The sequence below is a fragment of the Thunnus albacares genome, chromosome 15 (genome assembly GCF_914725855.1).
Source record: "Thunnus albacares chromosome 15, fThuAlb1.1, whole genome shotgun sequence".
Lineage (NCBI taxonomy): Eukaryota > Metazoa > Chordata > Actinopteri > Scombriformes > Scombridae > Thunnus > Thunnus albacares.
The window spans coordinates 4,659,086-4,686,988 of record NC_058120.1 but is presented as its reverse complement, the minus strand read 5'-3'; the positions used below and the strand labels follow the sequence as shown (position 1 = coordinate 4,686,988).

The window sequence follows — 27,903 nt, the reverse complement described above, 5'->3', positions numbered from 1 at the left end:
AATACAAGGATTTGCAGAAAGGGCTCAGAATACAGAAAAAGTACATGTGTGCAGAATGTACTGGAATAATGTATTTTCAGACCTGTCATAGTGAGTAAAGCTCACCTCATGGTGCGAAGGTCCCAGCCTCTGATGGCTGTGTCGTTGGCTGTGGCGAGCTGGCTGCAGTTATGGTGTGGGCTCCACTTGCCGGAGGTGAACTTGAGCTGACCTTTGCCCTCCAGGGTGGCGGTGCTGGAGACCTGCAGAGAGCGGCAACATACCTCATTACCATCTCTGAGCAGGGACATCAATTTCATGCAAATATCTGTGATAGGTTCAGCCGGTACAGTGCATTCAATCAGCATAATGAGGCATTATTAAAAGTAATTTTCTCTGCAGGCCACACACTCAAAACTACGATCGTTCAGTATGACTCTGTACTAATATTTTGGGCATTATTGGCTAACTGCCTGCACATTTACACCAAACCTTCAGCTTGTACACCGTCTGCAAAACAACAAATGGCAGACAAAAAGTTAACGACAACGTGGCGACCATCAGGTTAATAATCAGACTATGCTATGTAGAAAGATGAGGCCGCCATTCTTAATCCTACCTACTAAATTCTGATTGGTTGATTGTTTCTCCAACTAGTGGAAACAGCCTGAGATGTAGGCAGCCACTCAGAGGTATGGAAGCCAGATAGTTAGCAGCTAAAGCTAAAGCTTATATTTAGCAGCTTTATTTTATGACATTTTTCTCAGGACTTGGTTGACACCAAAACAGAGCTAAAAAGAGAGTAAGTATTGGATTCACATTCCAAATGAATGCTAATGTTGCTCTGTGTCTGCTGGATGTGTAAATAAGCAACTGTTTGCTAGCTTGTTTGCCATATCAAGGTGATAATATGTTATTATTGTGTTTTTAGCTTGCTACACTGCCCCCTAGTGGCTAAAAAATATCAGTAAGTGCAGCTTTAAATGACCTGTTAAGCTTGAAAGTATTGCAGTGATGGGACTGAACAATAAAGTGAAATTAGATTCCATGTCTTTCCAAAAGTTACCATCACCAGGAGCGTTAATAATCTGCATTGCTCCTGTAGCTTTAAATACAAACTGGCAATGAAGGCATCTCTTCGTAATTTGTTCCACTCTCTCTTGCCTGTAGCATGCTCCTACATATGGATTAGTATGTGAGAAATGCTCACGTGCCAATGGGCATTGAAATGAGAACAACTACTCATACTCCTTGTGTAGCGGGAGGTCGCAGCTTGCGCCCGTCTCCTCTGTAACCTGCTGCTCAGTCAGCAGACCCTGCCGACCCCTGTCTCTCCTCGGTCCCATGGTGGGGATCTATCCACTACATCGCTCAGTTACTTATGGATCAACTGGTGAGTCGAACATGAGCCCTCGGAGCTTTTAATACCGATGAGTGTTGAAAGCCGGATCGAACGAGCCTTTCTAGGCTGTTTGAAACTCATTTAAATGTATTGTAGTGTCTCAGGGTTTTCAACAGAAAAACATTTAACTGACAAAATGTCACCGGATCCAAAAATAAGAGCAGTTCAGCTGAAAAGGCAGTCAGGTTAAATTGTAACATTTACGGCCTTTCAAACAACACGACATGATTGTCATTGAATATTTATCAAATCTGCTGGTATATTTTACAGGGCAACAATGAAGGCCAAATTAATAAAAGTCAAACACACTTTAAGGACTTTGAATTATAATGCGTATCACTTCATCAGGCTACTTTAAAAATGGAATCCAATTAATTCTGCAGGCTGGCTTTGGAAATGATTATCTTTCCCTTAAACTATGATGCATCTAACAATTGTAAAAAGCAGCATCACACTGCTCCATTTTTCTCTGCCCTCTCACCATCTGTGGATTTTTATCCTCATCTTTTTCCTTCTCCCATTTCTCTCTTTCTCTCTCTCTCTTTCTCTCTCTCTCTCTCTCTCTCTCCCCATCTCTGCTTGTTGGAGCAAGGATCATCGATCGCCCCGTCACCGCACAGCTCCCTGGTACACTCATTATTTCAGCTAGAGAGGACAGAGGGAGAGCAAACACGAGACAGAGAGAGAGAGAGTGAGAGAGAGAGAGGGAGAGAGAGGCCGACAGAGCAGGAGGGAGGGAGGAAGACTGAGAAAGAAAAGCAGACGGGATAAAAGAGAACAAAGAGGTTGAAGAAGAGAAGAAAGGAAAGGAGCCCAAAGAAAGGAACCGGTGAAAGGTGGCAGAGGAGGAGGGGGCAGATAAAAATCGGACATAGAGCGAAAAGTAGGGCTTCCGTTGTGGCCTTGATATAAAATTCCAGGACTTTTCCATGAATTTTCATGGCGAAATCAGAGCGGCTCCATTAAATAAAAATATTCTTGCATCTTGGTTTATCAAAGTGGTAATTTACAAGATTTGTTATGTTAAACTGGAGTTATTGAGCATACGAATCATGAGCAAAACAGATATGCTGCAACGTGTTACATTAAAGGCACAATGAAATGGCAGTAAGAGCATCTTTACTGTGTGTTCAGACAGAACATGAAGGGAATTTCAAGATGGCACGACTGCATACAAAATCAATGGAAAGACGCAATTAGGCGTGAATTCGCCCAGGGCGGCGCACGGTGACGCAAAATGTGTACACGTGAGTAGAAAATGTTCAACCTTAAAAAATTCTGGGGCTTTATGAATGTCCTTAAATGTACAGAGAGGAGAGGAAAAAATTAGAGAGACTGGAGAGAAATAACTGAAAGAACTGGAGCTTCTGGTGAGGATGTGAAGTAATGTCAACAGTCCAACTGCCCTAACCCTAACATTAACACTATAGTGACCTATAACCCTAACCCCTAACCCCTGACCCCTAACCCCTGACCCTTACACATGTTACGCAATACATGTTCTAAAATCAAAGTTCATATATGTAGTGGCTTTTTTCAGAGCTTTTGACCCAATCTCACACAGCTGTCAGTTAGTGGAATGGAAGTTCTGGGTTTCTGGAGCTATTTTAATATGTGACATGCGTGTCTGAAGGAGTATACCGACCCTTTCAGTCTAAAGATCTCAAAGATGATATTCCAGTATTGGCCAGGGATGATTACATTTTTGTCTTTAATGGATATATTTTATAATCCAGCAGGTCTGTATAAAGTACGTAGGTCACTATGTGAACAATGATGCTAACATTGGCCACAATGTCAGAGTGAAAAAATGTGCAATATGAGAGGAATTTGATCAAATCATTCAGGGATTTTATTTGATTGAGTAAAAAATGACAGTATTGGTTGTTTACTCATATGTAAATTTACAGTTTACCTGCGAAGGACCTTTTGTAGTCAAGCAAAGTCACTCAAAAAGCAAAGGCAGGTGTAGCACAACACTGTTATAGTGTCAGTTAGGGGAGAGTTCAGGGTGGATATATGAGTCAACATAGTGTGAGTCTAACACACGAGGCCACTGTTCATTTCCCATTTCCAGTAAATGACGGTTTCGTTTAACCATGACCGTGATCTTTCTCTACCTTAACCCAGACATTTTTGAGCCTTAAAGGTAAAGTCAGTAATTCTGGAGAAAGATAGTTGATATTTGAACTAAACATCCAAAGAAATACACCCCTCTCCTCATGCTCCTTCAGATGCTCCATCCTCCAAACTCATGAACGCACATTTCCAAGGTAACGACCAAAAGAGAAATATGGTAGAATCCAGAGCAATGTGTCAGCTGTAGAGTCACTTCTGTTCCTCTCACACATTATCATGAGCAGAAAAAAAAAATTGTCTCATGTGAGCACAACAGTCCATCCACACTCTCCACCTCTCTGCAGCCTCCCCACTTCTCACTCGACCTGCGTTCATCGTCTCTGTCCACAGAAGCAGCCGTCTGTCAGCTGCAGCTCCTGGAGAGCTGAGAGGACAGCGACCGCACAAACTACCTTCACCAGACTGACTGACAGCACAGATTTACTGAACCAAAAAAGTTTGCATGTCGTCTACAGGGGAAGAAATCACTGATACAGTTAATAAGTTGAAAACACACATACAGCAGGATATTTATGTGATTTAAACAGCTGCCTGCTCAGATTACACTTCACTAAACGTGACAGAAACAGACTCAGAGCGTAAAAAAAACACAAGAGGCCTCTGTGAGACTGTCTGGGATTCAGTGTGGATTGATACATTTAATAAAATGGAAGTTTATCTGTTCTGTGAGAAAACACCTTCTATGTGAATTGACCACTGCCTCTCTCTCTCTCTCCAGTTCACCAGTCACTTTGTTTGTTTCCCATTTACAGAGCCAGGGCTGTGTATGAACACAGAGAGGACAGCTAGCAGACCATGAGGAGACATTTGCTGAATTTGACAAAAAGTACATTGGATTAGAATCGCTGATTTTACCTTTAACCACATCTTAACCCTTGCTGTGTCTTGGAAGCCATTGACAAACAGTGTCATCCTGCCATTAGGGGCATCAGATAAGAAAATGCTCACATAGCAATGACTAACTACCTATTTTTTTTTTTTTAATTTTAAAATTGAGTTTGAAAGACTTGTTTCACATCACTAATCCAGCTACTACAACTCACAAGCGAATGATCTATGTATACAGTCCTTTTTTGGACATACACAACAAACACGGAAAGAAAGGATATATTTCGTCTTTAATATTTTTCTAAATTTTTCCACTTGAAACAAGCTGTCTTACATCCTCTGGTATCTTTCTGCAAAGTGACTCATTTGCCATATTTGCTGATATTCCCTTATTTCTTTTTATCAAGTTCACCTGACAGAATAAAAACTCTATGATCAGTGTGAAACCTGGAGTAGGACTCTCCTTCTCTGCAGATACTCTAGTGGTGCAACAGCAAAGCCTAAGATCCGTGCATCCCAGGTTCCCAGCTTTATTAGTGCACTAACCAAATTAAGGGCCCTAACAAGGCAGCACACACAACACTAGGGGACGCATTCATTTAGGACGCAAGCGGCACTAATGCAAAGCTATCTGTCAAATCGCCATGCATTTATGCTTCCTCCAGACTCCGGAAGACAGAGTGTGTGTGTGTGTGCGTGTGTGTGTGCTTGTGTACGTGTGTGTGAGCAGATGTGCAGGACAAGGTGTGTGGGTGTGCAGTGAGCCAGCGGAGATGTTCTCACTCAATCCCACCAGCGATTCTAATTGATGAGCCATGCATATGCACATGCAGACACGCACACGCACACGCACATGCACACACACACACACACAAATCTTCAAACAATGCACATTGGTACGCTTATGCTCATGATCCTCTCTTATATATGCATACACACACTCACGCAAACACACACACACACTAATCTAGGCCAGGTCCTTGAGAGAGAGACACACATCCATGCTGCAGCTGGACACGGCTTTAGATGAACACATCACCCTCTGACAGATAGAGGGAACGGGAGAGAGGAGAGTGGGATGGAAGGAGGGAGGAGGGACGGAGGTAAGGAGATTAGCATTCTCATCAGCACTGGAGGAATTTGTCTTGGCTGCCAAGCTCTTTCTCCTCTTTTTCCATTCCCTTTCTCCTCATCAAGCCCACTCTCTTTCCTCATCCATATCTCCCCCTCTTTCTCTCTCTCCTAACCTCCATCTTTCCAATCAGCCGGGCCCTCCATCGCTCCTTCTTTCTCTGTCCTCCCTTTCTCATTAAACTACTTCCCCCTATTACTTTCCACCTCTCCTCTTCTCCCTCGATACAGGAGTTAATAGCTGTGTTGTCCAATGTCGGCGGATGCCTCTGGTCTTACTCGACCTCACACACACACACACACACACACACGTACGCGCGCACACACACAAACAACCAGATACTGAATTGATCACAAGAAGTACAAATCCATGTATAATAGTTACAGGTGCTGAGATTTATACTGTAGGAAAATATAAATCCACTAATGTTTATTTATCAGATTTTCTTATTTATTTTAGGTCATGTGGTGTACGTACGCGGCAGGCTGACATATCCTATTGTAAATACTGCAGTGTGGTAGGCCGTGTTCCACGCCAAACTGAAGAATGTGATGTTTGTGTTTCATTCCTTCAAAACGTGTTCAAACTGAACTAAAAGTGAATTTTAGAGGCATGTTAAGCAAATGCAAAGACGTGACTCAACGTTACATTTGCTGTGGGGCGGTGCGAGAGCGCACTAGTGGCAAATAAACACAGATTGCTAAACAGATTACTAAATAAATTTACCAGTGCAAACCAAGTGAGATGAGTATTAGCTTTGGGTTCAGCCATTCCTCTCTACTTTGTCTATATGGACTTTACGTTCATGCTGATTCATTTATGTTGATGTTATTAAATCAAACTGCATGGTGAGTTGAATTTACAGATTTTGCTTTATTTGAGAATTTACAAGATGTTGTTTTTTTTGCTCTAAATTTAACAAACATATGAAGTTTAGCGCAAGTTCAAGCAGAAAGACTACTCATTCATTCTCACTCCTCTCTCTCTCTCTCTCTCTCTCTCTCTTTCTTCTCCTGCTTCCACCAGCTGATTAGGGGGCGTTAAACCAATCAGACTTTGCCGCGATCTCTATCAGCCAATCACGTCTTGGCTGTCAAACTTGAAATCTGTTCCTCTCTCTGTTGCCGTCAGCTGTCATTTCAGTGCGATTTGTTGCGACCCTCCTCCTCCACCCCCCCCGTTCACCTCCGGTTTCATCATTTCAGCTCCGAGGTCTGAGCTCACCAGAGGCCCGCTCCCCTTCTCATCACCCAGAACTCACCGTTCTCTTTATCCATCACCTCCACCAGTGTCTAGACTCTACTCACGGCTTCACTACCACCTTTTAAAAAAATACAATGACGTCACAATGGAGCCTAATCACCAAAGACTTTTTCACATTTCTCATTATTATTGTGCACGTGTCAATAAGATAATTGTTCACGCTAATGAAGTCTCTGCTGATTGGTCTTATAATGTCAGTGCTTCCTGCTTTCACACTGCGGTAGTTATTTTGGTTAAAGGATAGATTCCTTGCACTTTCTTTTGGTGCACTATATTTCAATTTTTCTTATACCTTATTTACTCCTTGTTTAATAAATGTTAACCAATCAGGAAATGTCTGCATAACATAATTACATACAGTATACACTTCCAGTCACCACATATATGAAGGAATGCAGAAACAAACAAAAAAAAACAATCAAACAATAACCATTAATGTAAATTCCAGTGAACTAAGAGGCAAGACTTGAGTCCAGACTTCCAGAATGAGTTTTCTCCCTCCAAAATATCAACCTCAGCATGAACATGACAGTACAGTTACGCTATGTGTAAACATGGTTGTAAAATGTATGAATAATGAAAATGTGCATCCCTTTAAGGGGATCTTAAATATGCACAGTATAAAGTATATAGGTAGCCCGGAGGATAAAGTCTATGCATGTAATAAAACAAGAAATACACTTGAGCAGAGTTACAAAACTTTATAGGCAACCAACTTTAATTTGCCAACAGAGTTGGAGAGTGTCAACACAGAGGGAACAACGCTGGCTTGAAGCTAATATTCATGAAGGCACAGTAGGGACAAATGTTGGTGTGAGGCCATGCAACATGAAGCAACATTCATGACTCCTCAGCCATCCTGGAACATGACCAACTTCTCTTCAATGCAATATTTACAACGCATCTCCTCCGACTGCCAGATAAACTAATTATTACTCTGATATGCACCGTGTGTTAGGCTGCTTCATCTGGCGGACGACTGTAATCACTACACCTCCTGAAAAAAACGGGGGGGAAAAGTTAAACACCCCCGCATGCCCTTGAGTGATGTGAATGTGAATTAAGAAGAATAATCAATAATCAATTAATCGAGTACATTCCCCGCAGACGTACATTGACAGAGCCAGAGATTGAGAGAGAGCGGGGGCGAGTGTGTGCATGCATTTATACAAATTCTGACCAGTGATTTTTCAAACGTCCAGATTACTGAGTGACCAAATGAACACACGTGCAGGCACACACACACACGCACATCTCTTAAGTGTGTGACCTGGCTGCCCTTTATGCGAGTCCCTCAACGAGTGCATGAATTACTAATGACTCATCTATATTCTTCATCGCTCGTGGCTTCTAATGGAACAACACACACACACACACACAGCTACTCTATTACTTCTTCCTCACACACATGTACACCTGACACACACCATTATCTTGAGTCTTTAAATACGTAATGGGCATTTTAATTGCAAAGCCGGTGGGTTGGAGACAGGGAATTTACAGTGAAGAGCCTCTTCACCTTGCATTAGGAAGGACACAACTACAAGTGAACTGACCAAAAGTACTTACACACACCAGTTACATAGTGATCCGTTTATTTTTAGTTTATTAAAAGCCATTATTGTGGAATTTGTGCGGGGTAGGGGATAGGACAGAGCTGAGTAGAAATGTCTTGAATGAGTTCATCTCCCTTCCAAATATGTGGCAACAGTTTAGGGAAACTCTTTCAACATGTAATGCACAAAGACAGCTCCATAAAGAAAAGCTTTTCTCAGTTTGGAGTGGAAGAACTTGACTGGTCTGCACAGAGCCCTGACCTCAACCCCATCAAACACCTTTGGGAGGAGCTGGAACGCCAACTGAGAGAGAGACCGCTTATCACTCAGCATCAGTGCTGGCAGGTTCCAAAATCTAGTGGAAAGCATCCTAGATGGGTGGAGGCTGTTACTGCTGTATATAAAAGCCCTTTTCCACCAAACACTTCCAGGAACTCTGGAACCACTGGAATTAACTGGGAACTAAAAAAAAATCCCATTTTCAATTCCGCCACACGTGAAGGAGCTGAAGATTAAGCGAAGTCATTTGATGAAGGATTAAGAAATGACGGCGTTCGAAACGCAATTTTCACACGTGTGGAAACAAGACAGGGTCGCACCGTCTTCTGAGTGTTTTATTACTTTACCAAATGAAGAATATTTCTCTCCTTCGCTGGCTTTGTTCTCTAATTGCCGCTCCCTCTCTCTCGTTCACTCACTATATCTCTCGACCTCTAGGCTCGTTGGGAGACACGCGGACTGTCTCCCTCTCTTTATCTTTTTTTAAACTACTCAGGAACCTGACAGCAAAACTTTGTTTTTCACATTAATAAACATTAATAATTAATCCACCCCACATCATAATATTGATACTAGAGCCACTCAAATACTTCTTTATCCTATGAATGAAGGTGTACACAGGTCTGTGTTTGACTGTTGAACAACATGCCCTGCAAACTGTGCTCCAATAGTCCCTGAGCAGTTGGAAAACACTACGCTCAGACCAGGGACTATTTCTGGCACTAGCAACTACCATACAGGAACTAAACTTAGTTCCTGGTTCCTCTGGTCAAAAAGCAGGTTTAGTTCCTGAGTTCCTTAAAAGGTTCTTGGTCCCCTGAGACACACTAATCGCAGAATAATAATGCCCACACCTTTGCAATGAGATGTTCCACTAACCCATATGGATGATTGTTGAACATCCACAGATGTATGTGGACTCACACATACGTAGCACAGCACAGTTTCTGTACGCTTCATGTGAAACACAATGTGTGACACTGCACCAGCACTATTTCAGTGAACTGTGAAAACAGATACAGTGAGTGACTTCTCTTACTTATTAAACAAGACTATCACTATCACAGAGGGAGAGATTGAAGAGAATAATATTAAAGTGGCCACAACTTAGAAACCTGCCCAGATACTGTGTGAGTATTCGTCTGTGTGTGTGTGTGTGTACGTGTGTGTGTACGTGTGTGTGTACGTGTGTGTGTGTTTGTGTGTGTGTGTGTGTTTGTGAGAGACAGAATGAATAGTGGACACTCTGCTGTTGTCGCAGAGAGAGGATGTGTGCGTCTGATAACACCAAGACGATATGGTGGTTATCAAATAATGAGTTAGCTATTGTGTGATATGGTGTGCGTGTCTGTATATGTACTGTGGTTTACAGTGTGTGTGTGTGTGTGTGTACGTGTGTGTAAGTGTGTGTCTTACCGTGGCCTGTGTGGAGCTCTCCTGCAGGTCCCAGAGTAGTGCGTGGTTATCGGCCAATGAAATCACATGCTTGCCATCCCCCATGGGCTCCCAGAGCACGCTGTAAATACACAAAGACACACACATAAAACCACAGAGTCACAGTCAATTAGAATACTTTTGTTGGTCAAACATGTGTACAGAAAGTTACAACAGTATTACACGTTATAAAAGTATCACATTTGTTAGGTTTGCATACTGATTGCCTGCTAGAGCAGTCCTGTGTTGATGAAGTACTTGGATGGAATAAAGCTGGTGATGTATTATGTTTGGACTGATCATACGTATTGTGAATGAGAAAAACTGACAAACCACAATAAGCAACATCTTCAAAAATAAGATTTGTGTTATTCTATATTTTTCTTATTTTCAACAGATCCATGAAAAAAACCAACAATGGTCTAGTCTGTCTGCATACCTTCTGACTTTAGCACTCAAACCCACTGGTTCCTACTGAGGACAAAAATCTTTCAAAACTGATCAGAAATACAGTGAATAGTTTCATTTTGAAGGCTCAGTGAATTCGTTTTTTGATTCAAATACTTGTTAGGGACTATTTTCAGTTGTAAATGAATATACATTTCATCAGTATGTAGTGTATGTGTGATTGACTCAAAATAACCCATGTTAACGACACCTACTAACACCTCTAAAGCTCACTAATTAACAGAATGTGTCCTGTTTGTTTAACCTGTACATAAACAGACCTAAACTCTTCCATTCTTTATGCTAAGCTAGGCTGCCTATACCCTGACTAACACATTGGATGTTGTTGGTTTAATCCATAAACAAACATTAATTTTAAGGTTTTATGGAAAGTTATATGCTAGAACTTTTTCCTGGCGGACAACAGCTGGGAATAGTGACTATACCCAGTTTTGTTGTTGTGTCTGTACAGAAACCAACACCAAAAATCTGTGGCCCACCCCCGAGACCATGCACAGAAGTAGTCAAAGATTTTCCGATATTTCTCAGTTTTTTTCCCCACATCCTTTGAAATCTCTAGTTTGATCAAATTCAAACCCCTTCTTTTTATTGATAACTACAACATATAGAATGCCTTAGCATTACGGGCTTCTATCAGAAGTTGCCTTGAACAGGTTTAATCTGCACAAACCGGGTTGTAGTAGCTGATCATTAACGGCCTGAGGAAGTGACAATTGCATACAACTGAGTTCTGCATGGATAGCACAGAATACTTATTGGCAAATCCAGCACCCCAATTCTGTCAATCTAGTGTTCAAACACAGCAGTGGGATAGAGTTGCCTCGCTGGTGTTAAAGGAGTGATAGCTTTTACTGCATACTTAGCTTTGATTCCTCCCTGCATACTACTTTCTGCAGAGTATTGATTCCTCACTGCATGCTTCTTGGACTTTTCATTCTCTACTGCGCTTTACTTAAAGTATGTATTCTGTGCACGAGCCTTAGGGACCTAACCAGACCTGACACACTGGAGCCCAAAATGTTGCTTTATAATTCCCTCGGTGTTGATTGGATCACTTGTATGGTTTTGTTGTTTGTTCTTCTTAGTTAGGAAGGGTTTAACACAGAAATAAAGGTAGAGACACGACTACATAGTGTAAGAAAGAGGACACAACCCAAGTGAGAAAGCAGTGCTTTTAACTCGGGAGTCCTGTCGACTTTAAAAGCAATATGTCAGTACAGTCAGAGACCAGGCAATAAGCTAAACATAACCTTGGCCTGGAAAAGCTGCTATATGCTTGTTAAGGTTTTGATTCAGTGTGACTTTTCTGCACGGGAGAAAAAAAAATAATCTGTGTCTAATCTGGGTTAAAGGATGTAAAATGTCACAGAGGTGCAGACGTGGTCTGGCTGAAGGTTTGGATGTCTTGAGTCTGTCAGAGCTTTAAAGCCTCTGTCATTAGAGGTTTACGAAATGATGCCATTTATTTAAAGAGTTCATCAATTAGACAACTCCATTTTCTTGGACTCATTTGTCAACTTGAAGCGGCAGCAACAATGCCAGTGCTTGAGAGAGAGCGTGTGTTATAGAAAGTGAGTGTGTTCGCCGGAGATAAAAGAAATGACAGGGGAAGGGAGGGAAGACAAAGTTAAAGTTTGCTTTTGGATTTAATCCCAGTTTCAAATATGCATAGTCCTATTAGAAAAGGTGGAGCGGGGGAGAGGGAGATGGAGAAGGAGAGGGAGGGGAGCGAGCGAGGGAATGTGGCAGGGAGGCAGGGGAGGAGGTGGAGGAGCTGTGTTTATAAGGGCTGTAAATTCCTGGCTGCTGAGAGACAGCTTTTACTGCCCTCCTGAGGAGCAGAAAGTCATGGACTTGGGATGTACAGAAACATGCACACACACAGACACGCACTAACTGCTTGTTGTCACTTAGGAGGACACTGTATTAACTTAAATTAAACCTTAAGGATAGCTTCTTTATTTCCTGTCTTAGTACAATCCTCACAAGCCATAAGCGACAGAGTTATTGGTCAGTGTAATAATTTCTCCATTCAACTTATAGATGAGAGACCTCCATTTGTGCTAAGATGCATTCAAGTTCAGCTGAAGCTAATATGCAAACAGATGAAGTGGGTATCTTCATTCTTAAATATACCTACAAACAAATACCAGGACCAATTTGAGGGAAATACTGTATGTAATTGCAATTTTTTAAAATATTTTCAGTAAAATAAACCAAAAAACAATATTTGTAACAACCTTAGCCTATGCTTTAGACATTAAATTAGTGGTATCCTGTACATAAACCTGCAATACCTGATTTTTTGCCACTTGAGCGCTGTGGAGACCAGCTGTAAACTCACTGACAGATCATCACCTTGTAAGTTGTAACGGCAAACTCGTTAGCAAAAAATATTCACTCTCTTTTAGCTCTGTTTTTGTCTCCACCAACTCCTGAGGGAAATATCTGTCTCTTAGCTTTTAAATAGCCCACTATGTTCCCCTGCTAGTCGCAACGTCAGCTGGTGAGGACTGAGAGAGGGAAACAAAATAGTGCAAAACAATTAGCTGAAGGACAGTTAAAGGAAGGGGAGGGGGTGAGGGTTAGGTTTCACATTACACATTTGATCCATTGTTAATATAAAAAATATTGATTAGAGCAGCTTTAAAGTTACTCACATCTTACAATGTTTTAATATCTGACTCATGACCCTTAATAATACAGTTGACAGATCTGCACTGTAACTGCTTCAGCTAGCGTCAGCTTCACAGACTGACAGGACAAGCTAACCTGGCACCTGAAGGTCCCAACTGATTTTTTAAGGTAATAAAAATTAAAAACAATGCAATTCTTTTCTTCTGAGAATAATATGATGCGACCAGCTAATGCTAGATCATTTATCTAGAGAAAGACTTCATCCTCTGTCATGCCATCATCTGTGGCCAAGAGTAAATAGTACAGATAACAACATTGAGCATATTAACCAGACAACAGCCAAGAAAAACATTTTTTATAGTTTCGACAACTCAAAATGAACATAAATTAGCTGTAGCTGAGTAAATTCCCCAGCAACAGCTCTCACTTTAGCTGTCAAACTCGCTGATTAATTTTACCACCTTTAAGCTTGTTAGGACATTGTTAATAACTTGAGTTTGAGCCAAATTAAAATAATGGCTCTAAGAATATGATAACTGTATTGCACTCTCCCAAATCATGATTTCTATTTTAAATTTAAATTTGAAAAACACTTTTTCAGCCCATCCTTGAAATATAACCACGACATACCTACCACCAACACTGAACTGGAAATCAAGTCTTAGCCCTAAAGTGTAATGCTTTACCTTTATAGTACCAGCTTTTTGTTGAGACCCAATAATGTGAACATATTTATGTCCCCACAATGTGATTAAGAACAGGAACACACACACACACACAAAGCTTGGTGGGGTACCTCAATGCAGCTCACAGACCTTATAGATGGAGACTGCAGCATGTCTCTTTCTTTCACACACACATTCCCAAACATCAGCACACCATAGGACCAATTAAAATATACTCCCACTTTAGGGTTTACACGCCGTATGCTTCCCTATAGTATCAATTAATTCATGCAATAGATGGGAGGGAGAGGCAGAGACAGTAAGTTGTACAGTATCTCATATTGCCTTGCCTCTCTTATTAGAGAATATAAGTTATGTGCCTTTGACCTTGAGCTCTGCAACAAGCTGGCACACTGGCTACTGGAATGGTATGTAAATACTGTCTGGGAGAGCTATGGAGGTTTTACAGCCCCATATATCTAAGTCTGGGACAGAATGCACTTCTCTCTCTCTCTTTGTCTCTCTCTATGTCTCTGGCTCATCAGATTGTTCCCCCGCTTTGCTGTGCTTTGCATCCATATGAGTTTAATTCCAGCCCCTCATATACAGAGCCAACACAAACACAGTGTGTGTATGTGTGTGTCTTGAGATTTTAGCATGGATACAGGGACACCAAGGGCAGTGTGTGTGTGTGTGTGTGTGTGTGTGTGTGTGTGTGTGTGTGTGTGTGTGTGTGTGTGTGTGTGTGTGTGTATAATGCTGTATGTGAAACCAGTTTGAGTTTTAGTTGCTCAAAAAGAGGACGTTTTTGCAAAGTGGTGTTAGGTTTTGTAGAGGTGATGGTTGGGGTTAAAGAATAATTACCATGGTTTCCAATCTTTCAGTCCAATCAGTCTTGTTTTTGTAGTTTTGGCCATCATTTCAAATGGATATGATATTGATGTACTCAAAAAAAAAATCATTTCTGAACATGTCCAACGGGACAAAAAGCACTAATTTTCAGATGATCAGACAGGATAAACATTAAAGTTTAGCCAGATTATCTGAACCGATTTACAACTGTACAACTGTATCTGTCCATGCCAGTAATAAACCCAGATTGCAAAAGAAAAATCAGTAAGTATTGTAGGTCAAAGTTTGTTGCAGCAACATCAGTGAGATCTCAGCAATTAACTTCATGAGTAGAACTCTATTTAGTCTTTGGTTCCAATTGTTGGTTCCATTTTGGATGCAGTGTTTTATCAGTCTGTTTCCCCATACCTTACCAAGAGCCACTGGTTAACCTCATACCAATCTTACCCTAACCCCTACCAATTATCTAAACCCTAACCCTAACCAATTATCTAAACCCTAACCCTAACCAATTATCTAAACCCTAACCCCAACCAATTATCTAAACCCTAACACCAATGATCTAAACCCTAACAACAACCAATGATCTAAACTCTAACCCCAACCAATGATCTAAACCCTAACCCCAACCAATGATCTAAACCCTAACCCCAACCAATGATCTAAACCCCAATCCCAACCAATTATCTAAACCCTAACCCTACCAATTATCTAAACCCTAACCCCAACCAATGATCTAAACCCTAACCCCAACCAATGATCTAAACCCCAATCCCAACCAATTATCTAAACCCTAACCCTACCAATTATCTAAACCCTAACCCCAACCAATGATCTAAACCCTAACCCCAACCAATGATCTAAACCCCAATCCCAACCAATTATCTAAACCCTAACCCCAACCAATTATCTAAACTCTTACCCCAACCAATGATCTAAACCCTAACCCCAACCAATGATCTAAACCCTAACGCCAACCACACCTGTCATGGTGTGGGAAACACTATTTGTAGAAATGGGAAAACCTTTTTGAAGGGCAAACAGACACAAGATGAGGCAAAACTTTGCCAACATATCACTTTACTAACATATCTCTTATCTATCCTTTTGTCACTCCATTTTTTTTTTTTTTTTAAATCAGCAAAGAGTAACTTCAGTAACGGCTAAAATAAAACATTTATCAGCTGTACTCACACTAGTTTGTGAGGAGAAAGATAAATCACTCTGTAACACCACTGACCGCGAGTCAGCTGTTTGTTTTTGTAATTCAACCAGACCAACAGAGTGGCGACTCTCTAGATAAATGATGTAGCTGATTGCATCACACCAATTTCAGGAGAGTCTTTCAGTCATAGAAATACTTTAAGCTTATCAACTTTTGAAGCAGGACCTACAGTATTTGGAGGAAGTAGGTCATTAAACAGCCATGCATGCAAAGTAAGTAGGCCACAACTTTTATTTCAATGTATGAGATACATAATTAATCAACATTTCATATGTTCTGCTGCTCATCTCCTTTTTAGGTTGTAGCTACAGGTTGTGAACATTAATTAGGCTGCCACTCAAAACGGTTATTGCCCTGTCAGACAACAAAGGGTGATAATAGATCTTGGAGCTTTAGTTAGCTATAACTTAAATTGCTTGCAACTGTTGAAATTTGAACCTAATTAGATTTGATAAGGGATTTAGCTTCTGTTAAAGAGGAACTCCACTGATTTTACACCTCAGTGTCAGTTAACAGGTCTTAGGAGTACTACTGCAAATGTGTAAAAAGTTGTATAAAGCCTTTCGTGGCTCCAGAGGGAGCTGTGTGAAATCTAATAAATTGCCTCAAGTGATGAGTGAGCGTCGGTTGGAGCTGAAGACTCCATGTTTGAAGGAGGAAAAAAAATCTGGGGGTGTGGAGCTAGAAAGAAGTGAGGGGCTGGAGGCTAGCAGCTCCAGACTACTAGCATAACACCCCCGAATCTCAGACTGAACTGTTAGCGGTTGAGCTGTATTTCGGGTAATGTAGCCTCCAAGTTTTGACAAAGAAGAATGCATAGAATAAAAAAAGATGATATCTCTGATGCAGCAGCAACAATTTTGATTCTTTTTTAAAAACTGATATCGTGAGTCCAACAATGTTATAGGAATGCAATGTAAACCGGTGGTTTTAAGCTGTTTTGATATTGGATTCTGATTCAATAAACTATGATCAAACCCCAACAGAAGTTATGGGCAAAAGTCTGAAAGTTGTAGTGATCGTAATTATCCTATAACGTACTTTAACGTTTTTGATTAGCACCTGCAAACTCTGGAGGAAAAACCACCAGACCCACAACCTTCAGTGCAGCGCCCGCCTCATGGTGTTTAATTTAAGATGTGGTTGAAGAGGCTGGATTGCAAAGGCACTGTAATCGACCGACAGCCCCCATCTCACACACACACACACACACACACACACAGGGCTGATAGTCTGCATGAGAGCCCACTACCGGGGTCCAATTGATTGGGACTAGGGGACCCTCACAGTGAAAATCACGCTCAGTGATCACCAAGATATCGGCTACACACATATACACACCACCTACACACACTCACACACACGTTTGCATGACCAGCCACATACACAGACAACAGAGACCCTCTCACGCACTACAGGATGAAAGGAGTTAGACATACAGTATATACTTTCGAGTGAAAGACTCAAAGCCTTTCACTCGAAATGATTGCACAATAATACACATGATTGCATTCATGTGTGTGTGCACAAACACACACAATCACACCCACAAACACCTCCTACCCCCCTCCTGTCACACCCCACTTTAGAAAATCAACCTCGTTGCCTTTTGCGCTTTACCATTCCCTCCTAGGGCCCTGATTGGCTCAAATGGCTCCATGGGAATCGATTCGCTCAACTGGCACAGCTCCCTATCGAAACCAAGTGCGAGAAGAATGAGAAGAAGAAAAAAAAAAAAAAAAAAAACGCCATGATGCACACACATACGCACCAAAAAAAACATGATTTTCCCCGAGCTTTGTTTAGCCCTGTTCTTTTTTTTGTGTGTGTATTTTGCCGATATTTCCATTCAGAGCACGCTTCACAACAGGGCAGAGGCTCAAATGTTTGCCCACCCAAACAATGAGGGGATTTGGAGGAAGGAGAAAGTGTTATTGTTAGTGGGAGTGGAGGGACACCAGCAAGCGAGCACGCTGACCGGAAAACACACGAATGGAGGATGTGGGCTACACACGGGCAGACACGCTACGGTGGACACAAACACACACAGGCAGGTGAACAAACACACGCACACACACATGAAACAGACAAAAAAACCTCATAAGAATACAAACTCCAATCTCTTTACTTTTTGTCTGCTTAAATACACAAACATGCACACACACACACACACACTAACAGTGGTGCAAGCTGCCAGCATTATCAGAGTGAGTGGGGATAAGCGTGCGCGTGTTTGTGTGTGTTTGTGTGTGTGTGTGTGTGTGACATGGAGAGATGGAGGAGGTGGGCAGCAGACCAAAGCCATCCATCTAGGGAAGCCAATAGTGCACAGCATAGGCTACAGGCTTCACAACACCAAATGCACGTTCCCTCACCACACACACACACACACACACACACACACACACACACAGAAACAGTGTGGTGCCCTTGTGAGGGTTACAGCTCTCAGGGTGTTAAGATGGTGGAGTCCACAGCCATCAATCTTTAGCCATCAGCCTTGCTTGACCTGCCCCCTGACGCACACACACACACACACACACACACACACACACACACACACACACACACACACACACACTGTACAAATGTACATGGGTGCACCCCCGCACATACAACCCCCCTCCTCTATACACACAAGCACAAAACATACACCCAGTTGCACTAATTCAATCATTCTTCTCCTATCTCGCGCTCTTCTTTGTGAGCCTCTCTCCATCTTTCTCTTTCCTTCTTCTTCTTCTTCTTCCTCATTCCCCTCCATCTTTATCTATCGCTCGCACACACCTGCTACAGTATGCATCACGCTAACTGATTGGCGCCTCTAAAAATGATAGCAATCATGAGGCAGCCGATGAACAGTGGACTAAAAAGGGGAATGACCATTGATTTTCATTCTCATAGGCGGTGAGTTATGGCGAGGCATTGTGCACAGGAGCTGCGACTGTAAGACAAAAGGATCGAGCCGTGACTACAATCTGAGATGTGGGCCAGTCAATAGTCTGAGCCAAAAAAATAAAAAAACATTCAGATGGAGGAGAGATACAGATAGAGAGGGTAATAAGAGTATAGATGGAGAGGAGGAGATTAGAAGAGAAGAGAGAAGAGAGGAGAGGGGAAGAGAGGATAGGAGAGGAGGAAACAAGAGAGAGGAGAGGAAACGAGAGAAGAGGAGAGAACGGCAGAGGAGGAAACTAGAGAGAAGAGGAGAGGAAGAAAAAAGAGAGAAGAGAGGAGGAAACAAGAGAGAGGAGAGGAAGAAAAAAGAGAAGAGAGGAGGAAACAAGAGAGAAGAGGAGAAGAGAGGAGAGGAGAGGAAGAAAAAAGAGAGAAGAGAGGAGGAAACAAGAGAGAAGAGGAGAAGAGAGGAGAGGAGAGGAAGAAAAAAGAGAGAGGAGAGGAAGAAAAAAGAGAGGAGAGGAGAGGAGAGGAGAGGAGAGGAGAAAAGAGGAGAGGAGAGGAGAGGAGAAAAGAGGAGAGGAGAGGAGAGGAGAGGAGAGGAGAGGAGAGGAGAGGAGAGGAGAGGAGAGGAGAGGAGAGGAGGAAACGAGAGAGAGGAAAGGAGAGGAGAGGAGGAAATGAGAGAAGAGGAGAGGTCGGCAGAGGAGGAAACAAGAGAGGAGAGGAGGAAACGAGAGAGGAGAGGAGAGGAGGAAACAAGAGAGAGGAGAGGAGGAAACGAGAGAAGAGGAAAGTACGGCAGGGGAGGAAACAAGAGAGAAGAGGAGAAGAGAGGAGAGGAGAGGAAGAAAAAAGAGAGGAGAGAAAGAAAAAAGAGGAGAGGTCGGCAGAGGAGGAAACAAGAGAGGAGAGGAGAGGAGAGGAGAGGAGAGGAGAGGAGAGGAGAGGAGAGGAGAGGAGAGGAGAGGAAGAAAAAAGAGAGAAGAGAGGAGAGAAGAGGAGAGGTCAGCAGAGGAGGAAACAGGAGAGGAGAGGAGAGGAGAGCCTACAACCTACCGGCTACAACCTGTATCTCTGCCACCTGCAGTGATTTCACTGCTCACTGTAGTTTCTAAATGATTCCAGTTGAATTTTGAACCTCTATCAGTATCAGAAAATATCCTTCCTGAATCTACCTGTTGAGTGTTTGCTTCTTCATTTGAGGAAAGCAAATCAGACAGCAAAGTGCCTACCAATGCTTTTCAGAGCACATATTGGTGATGTATAGAGGCATCATATACAAGCAAACTTCAAGCTATATAGTTGGTTTACATAGCGCCATAAAATCCAAGGATTTATTCTGTATGTATTACTTTTTCCTATTTATTACCATGATCAGCACAAAATCTATCATGTGGGTCACTAATTGTGCTTTAGGAAGCACGTTCAAAACAGCTGAGTGTCAAAGTTTTAATTATAGACATTGGAAAAAAAATAAGTTTGACGTCATAATTCAAACTCAAAGTCTACCTATGTGCTTTCTTTCCTCTGGTGGTTTCAACACATGGTTTCCTGATGAAGACTGTGAGATTCAGGTGAAAGCGCCAGTAAAATGCTAGTAAGTGCACTTTGAGTTATCATTACTATTTCAAACTTTCAAAATAAGTTGTAATGCGTAGTGTGCATCACTTGTACTATAACTCTCACAGCAGTTTACCCGAATGCAACTGTTCCCCAGCAACACCTACCAGGAAGTGTTGCCATGGGCGCTGTCGTCTAGGTGACAGAGCAGCTCCAGGGTTTGGGGGTTGTGGGCGGAGTCGTCAGGTGACTCGTGGCTTCCTGTCTCCCAATCGGAGGGCATCCGCCACACTGCCGCACAGGACACCACCCTGCTGTCACTAGCTGGAAGAGAACAACACACACACGCACAATCATTCACATACTGTTACACTGTTATTTTATGTGTGTGTGTGTGTGTGTGTGTGTGTGTGTGTGGCGGACAGGCGCTGACGCTGTGACGTGGACACACTTTCCTCCAAATCCACATCACAAATGAGTTATTTTGGCACAAGCGCACCAGAGCCAGAGCTGCTAATTGGAACCAGTGGACTAAATGTAGAATTGATACAGTAATTGGAGTAAAAGTTTGAGGCTGGAGGGCATAACCAATCACAGAGAGAGGGAGAGACAGAGCAGAAAGAGAGAGAGAAAGAAAGAAAAGTGAGAGCAAAATAGCCTAATTTCTTTTTGGTGTAGATATTGATATTGTGTGGGCAGGCGTTGGGCTATGAAAAACTGGCGTTAGGCCTATTTGTCAAATTAAAAAGCAACGTGGTGCGAGTCCACAGGCTCTTGAGTGGTTTTAGACAACCTTGCACTTGGAGTAAGTGGGCAAGCAATCATCTTGAACAAAAGCCTTTTCTTGCTCACATACTAAAGTGCCAGTGGGAGGCGGTATGGAAACGCTATATGAACTCACTTGTGTATGTGTGTTTGTGTTTATTACTCCTGTGTGTGTGTTTCTATGTACAGTATATATATGTGTGTGTGTGTGTGTGTGTGTGTGTGTGGTGTGTGCAGCAGTGCGTAGTGGGCTGTCTGGGTTTCAGCCCGGTCCAGAGTGGCTGTCATTCTGTGAACTCAAGCATGTAGAACTCAGCTGACAGAGAGCGAGAGACGGAGGGGGGGGGAAAAAAGAGGAGAAGGAGGAGAGGAAGAGGAGGGCAGTGGAGGTTGAGGGGAGACAGTGACTACACCCTGTCCCAGAAGTATCTACCCCTAAAGGCCTACAGCGCACTCTGCATCAACCTCTCCCTGCCCCATCTGACATGGTTGTCAGCTCCTGTATGACGTAACCTCAGACACACACACACACCTCTTCTACACCTGAGAGGACCCTCATCGCCATGATGTATTCCCTAGCCATAGCCATAACCTTAACCCAGTTGTAACCTCAATCATAAAACCGAGTGTTAAGTTTTAAACAACCCTTTGAAGAAGTGTCCTCACTCTCCAGGTCTAGCTCACTTTGGTCCTCACAGAGATTAAAAAACACTCTCTGACACACACACAGCACAAGTGGCACATCACCATTCTGACCTTAGGAAGCACTATAGCCTAGACTGCACATATTGTACATATACAGTGTTTAAGATTGACACTTGGCCAATAGGCAGGACATTGTAACTAAAATGAGATTGTAATAGGACTTCAACTAATGATTATTTTTCAAATTGATTAATAAATAATATTGATTAATCTGTTGATTATTTTTTCAATTAATCATTTGGTCTATCAATGTTTCCCAAAGCCCAAGGTCACATCCTCAAACAACCAACAGTCCATAACCCAGCCATATTTACTTTACTATCATAGAGAACTTAATAACCTGAACATTTGAGAAGATGGAACATGGATCATTTTTTTTAAATGACTCAAAACGATTAATTGGTCAACGATTAATTATCAAAATAGTTGGTGATTCATTTTCTGTCGATTGATTAATCAACTAATTGTTGCAGCTCTAGATTGTAATCTATAATTTAAGTGTCATTCCTGCATTGGTGTGGCATACAGTACAGTACAGTACAGCACACTGCGTACAACTGCGGTGTACAAATGCCGGTGTTGTTTTTCAATGTCACCATCACATAGTTTGTCCACCACAGAGCACTGATGAGATCATTTTCAACTGTACTGACTCGTTAAATACATATCATGGTTGAAATTCTTCAATATTTAAATTCAAGAAATCCTCAGAGGTCGAGAAAACCCACTTTCATCAGTTTCAGTAAGTGATGAGTCCAACATGAACCCAAAAACAGTCTTGATGAGGATTTCGCAACATTTGAGTCTAAATGTGATGAGAGTTATGTGTGATATGTCTCAGGAAACAGGAAATACCTGAGTTTCTGTGTTACTCAACAAGAAGACTTTTTGAGTTACTAGATAACTGCTTTACTGGCCATGTTCACAAAACGCTTCACGTGCAACGACTACATCAACAAAACAACCTGTTTCTTCAATCCTCACAGTAAGAGCTCCTACTTCCTCCCAATACAAGATAACATGTGCACTCTCATACAGGCAGTTATCTGAACAACTAAATATAATGCAACCTGTATGAACATACTGTAGGCATACGTATGTATAAATGCATATTAATACATAGAACGTCACATCTGAGTGTTAATAAAGAATAATATGTATATATAGATAAATAATACTAAAGCCACAGTGAAATAAAATATTCAATTCCCAGTTCTAATCCTGTGTCCAGTTATCTCTTGTTACATGCAACCTATAAAATATTTTCATAAGTTTAATGACTCATCTTGAGCTCAGGGGCGTATACAAAAATGTATCAAATCAAATGTGGCTTTGATTTTGTGTCTAGCTAACGGCATCCATCATATACAACTGCACTTGTTCGCTTGTGGATGATAGGAACTAACCAGTATCAGTCTCAGTATCAGTGCTGGTCAGGCTCTATTTTTAGTGATATCTCCAAAAAACTGTATTTGCATCTTGACATGTGTTAATGATTAGAATAACTCTATTACTCTATGATGTGTTAATGGGGAAGAAAACTACGGCCCTATCACCTGCAATTTGAAATAAAAATAGTGTTACTTATCAAAGCTACGGCAGTGTACTGTATCACACTGAGAGGGTTATGAGGGTGATAAAATATTATTGTTAATCTGGCCATGGGTGCTGGTTTTTGTGGTTGTAACCACTGCTGAAATATACGAGGTTCAGTTTCAACAAAATTGGACTGGCACGCTCTGACACCACTGATACAGTTTCTCCTGCGATCCCAAAGGACTTTTTTACTAAACAGGTTTTCTTTATTAGGATTGTTATATCATAGAAGCTTTTTTTTTTCTCTACTTCCAATTAAATACAATGCTGAAAGAAAAAAAAACAACGTAAATTTCACGAGAAAACTTCACATAAAAACACGGATGATCTACATGTGAGCTTCACAGATTTTCTCCAGCCATAGCGAGTTTGCAGCTGCCGCTATTATCCCTCATGTGGGTCATCATGTCCACACATTAGTATTGATTCTATCAGAGTCTGAACATGACTCCTAACACAGCTGCTGCTGTCGGACCTGCGAAGACAGACGAGCTGTTATTGATCACGTGTTAAAGAGCGACTCCACGTTATGATTCTCAACTAAACTGCATGAGGTAATCTGATGAAAAGAAACACGGAGAAAAAGAAAAAAAGAAGACAAAGGAAGAAAAAGAGAAACATGATGCATAAGGAGGCAGCGAATGGGGAAACAAGAGACAGAAGGAAACAGTAGGACTCACTTTTGTTATAGCAGGTGGTAAGCACAGCCTTATCTGCAGGACTGGCGCCAATGTGCCATATCTCCCCAGCTTGGTGCAGAAGGACATTCTTATTAATGATGTTATTCTCATCATCAAAGTCAATGATGTGGATCTGGAAGGAAAGCAGAAAAGGAGAGAGAGAGAGAGGAGATGTGTTGAGTATGAAGCTAGAGTTAAAAACACTGTGTGCTCCTCCCTCCACACACCAGGCACAGTTCAAAGCTCCACACGCTCCTCTGATTCCCCCCCCCCCCCCCCAAAAAAAAGAAGAAGAAGGTTCCTCTTTTTAATATGACAGTAAACGTAATTTCAAGGCAGTCGTCGCTTTGGTTCTTTTTTTTTCCTGTCGTCAACTTCATACGGCTGCAGACTTTTCATCTTGATTTGGCCTTTAAAGCGACGATTAAGACACTTTTTAGAAGTCATGCCGGATTCATGGGAGTTCTGCATATGAGGAGTCAGTGGAAAAGGTACAACAAAAAGGGAAATCGATAAAAGCTCGTTCCATCTTTTTTTTTTAGACAAATAGCCGTGCTAAAAGGGGCTGGGGATGAGGTGCATTATCCAAGAGAGCTTTCCTGTGAAAGAGCTTTAATTGTGTTGTTTTTCAAAGTCTTTTCTTGTAAGCAAGCCTTTGTCAGCAGATGGAAAATTTAGCTTTAGCTAAGAGTGCTCTAACTTCAAACGTCTGGTTCGTCTGTATGGTGAGTGTGTAACTTCAGCTGAGTATAGTGTGGCACTCATGAGTTGGGCAGAAACAATGCGGAATAATGTCCTTTCTGCAGTATTTACAGAATGTAACTTTATTTGCAGTCTAAATGTACCACTCAGACACTACTACTGATACTACTGAAAATCCCAAATGCCCTCAGGTGTTAACATGTGCTGTAGGTGAAGAATGCCATAGCGATAGTGTAGAAAATGTGAATTGCACCTTATGAAAGTGTTGAGTAGTTGCTCTCAGTGGAGAACGTAGTGTCTCTCTGGCTTTATGATCATTAAACGTCAGTATAAACTGCTGAGTTTATAGTACAACATTTAGGGAAAAATGCTTATCTGTTTTCATGAATCAAGCCCTTTCAGACCTCGTCTGTTAAACAACACACTGTGAATGAGCCAATTTTAAGTTGAAGAGATCCTTCTCATGTCAGATCGGTCCACCTGCCAGTATTAAAAATCATTTTCCCCTTGCAGTGTGACCACAAAGAAAGAGAGGTAGAAAAAAAACATAATAATAACATAATAATCCAACCAGCAGTTTTACCCATGTCAACAGCATGGATGAATAACAGAAAATCCAGCAAAACACTTCACATACAGCATGTTTGAAAATAGATCAAATGAGAGCCCCAACTTAACGTCTCAACATGCTTGTGTACTGTGGAGCATCATAAACTAGGCAGCAGAATTCCTTTTCTAATAGTGTAAGATGAAACTTTTTTATTATTTAATTTATTAGAGGATTCACTAGTGAGAAGAGGAGCTCATTAATGGTCATTAATTAAGGCTTCAACAGCAAAATATGTTTTAAAATCCACCAGTAACGCAGGCTGTAAAAGAACTGAGAACACTCTTTCCTTCTTCATATCATAAACTCATCACTATTTTTCAGTGATGCCACCAGATACTGTGCACGTATTGTGGCTCTTGCCGTAAATGAATCAAGCTCTAAGGAACATTAACGTAACAGACACCCATGTCTGAATGACAAAAAAATCCATCACTTGAGCAGATAGATAAAGCCAGCAGATTTCCATATTCCACGTCTAAAAAGGGGCTTTAGACTATAAGTCTGATACCACTCATGTCTGTGCCAGGAAGCAATAAACCTAGCTTAGACTGAAGACTGGAAGCAGGGATAAACTGCTAGCCTGGCTCTTTTCAAAATGAAAAAATATACCTATGCAACACCTGTAAAGCTTAATAATTAACACAACTTTAGAAGCGCTGGTGGACATGTTTAGGAACTGTGGACAGAGCAAGGCTAGCTGTTGTCCCATGTTTCCAGTTTTTATGCTAAGCTAGGCTAGACTTTGTACATAACACATAAACATGAGAGTGGTATTGATCTTCTCATCTAACTCTCAGAAAGAAAGGGAAGGTGTGTTTCCCAAAATGTTGAACAGTTCCTTTAGTATACTTTAATATCTATGAAAGCAGTGTTTCACAACCCTCTGTGAAGGTTTCCGGTTAAAGACAAGACAATCAGCAAATTCCTGTTTTCTTTGAATAACTGATGCTAAAACCTTAAATGGCAACAAAAAGTCTACCAGTACCAATATTATTTGGGATACTCAAGAGAAACCTCTTGTCTATGCCAAAATATAATGAGGCTGTACATAGGAAATCAAACCTCAAGACTTTATTAGTACCAAGTGTGTCCATAGCCCTGAGCATCAAAAACTGTAAAGCACCAAAAGTTGGCGTTGAATGCTTGCTGAAATTCTCAAAAGGGTATGACACAAATAATACTTCTCCCAATTTTAGACAGTATTTCTACAACAGATCTTAGACAGATGCCTTTGTAAAAACAACACTTAACATTTGAGAAGCCCGTCTTCATTTGTTATATAGAAAAATGCTTTTTGTAGAAAAACATCTTTATAGTTCTTAAAGTAAGGTATCAAAAAATAACTTTGGTATCAGGACCAGAATTCTTTGCTTAATCACTGCAGGTTTCAGCAATTCGCACAAGCTCAGTATCCATTTCCAGGGATCCATGATCAAGTATACAAAGATGCGTTCCTAAAACTTAACAATTACACCTAAACTACTATACGAGCCTCAACTATAAATACTTGGTGCATGATGGGCTTTAGCTCCTTGACCAGGTGTAATGCCGAGGCCTTGGCTGCACTTGAAAACACAATCAACTGCCGTCCAAACTTTACAGCACACAAGTTCAACAAACAAGCTAAACTTTTATCCATAAGACGTTAATAAGAAGTCCTCCTTACTGAACTCTTTTCATTAGATGGAAATCTATTCTATGAGGGCCCTCGATTGAATGCAGTTCAGGGCCCACAATGCAGTAAAACAGTGAGGGTCTCAAGGTTTGATCAGACAATTAATGGCGGTTTCTCCCATAAGAAAGACACTTACAGCACCTTGGGGGACCGTTAATGGGGTTGCACTGGACAATAACTCCTGCTAGGCACTTCCACTCCCCTTCCCTGTACTACTTTTACAGGCTGAACAAGAGGATGAAAGGAGGGGGCGTGAGGAGGAGGAGGAGAAGAGCATCGGAGCGGCAGCATCCTTCAGCCGCCTCAAAGTCAGCTAGGCGGCTATTAACCTTGGGTTGGACTGCATCGAGCAAAAAATTATTACGCAAAGTTATAATTTTATGGTGGTGGGGGAGCGGTACAAATAAATTCAAGCCGGCGGGACAGGGTAATTGGAGGGCCTAGTAATAGGGTCCCCCTGAATGAACCCAGGTGTGAGGGGAGAGAGAAGTTCCAGCCCTCCTCCCCCAGGTGATTTATCCCTCACTCTTCCAGGCCTGGGGAGTGACTCATAGCCTTCAGCCACTTGGGCACCCGGCCCAGCTCTTTTATTAATGTGCCGAAGGTGGGAGGAATTGAGGCAGGGAGGAGGAGAGGAGGGGGATTGGGAAGAGGGGGTAAGGGAGGGATAAAGCCAAGCTGGCTCATGGCCCCCACTTCAGGGGCCTCTACACTAAAGCTCTTTAGCCGCACAGATGACAGTAAGCGGGGCGGAGGAGTAGCGAGCGGGTGAGAGGTGCCAAGCTCGGGCGCTTTATCTCGTTAGCAGCCTTAAATGCCATGCCGACGTGCCCTCCGATCTGTCATTCCT

General features: G+C 41.8%; 1 protein-coding gene across 1 annotated transcript in view; it reads right to left on the bottom strand.

The window, feature by feature from the left end:
• Window positions 1–27,903, bottom strand: part of eipr1 (EARP complex and GARP complex interacting protein 1) — a 58,260-nt gene that overhangs the window by 21,857 nt on the left and 8,500 nt on the right. The window contains exons 3-6 of the mRNA XM_044374020.1: window positions 24,067–24,199; window positions 20,488–20,644; window positions 9,995–10,094; window positions 106–242 (exon numbers count right to left, since the gene is read on the bottom strand). Of these exons, the coding sequence (XP_044229955.1) occupies window positions 106–242; window positions 9,995–10,094; window positions 20,488–20,644; window positions 24,067–24,199 (527 nt within the window). The remainder of the gene's footprint in view (window positions 1–105; window positions 243–9,994; window positions 10,095–20,487; window positions 20,645–24,066; window positions 24,200–27,903) is intronic.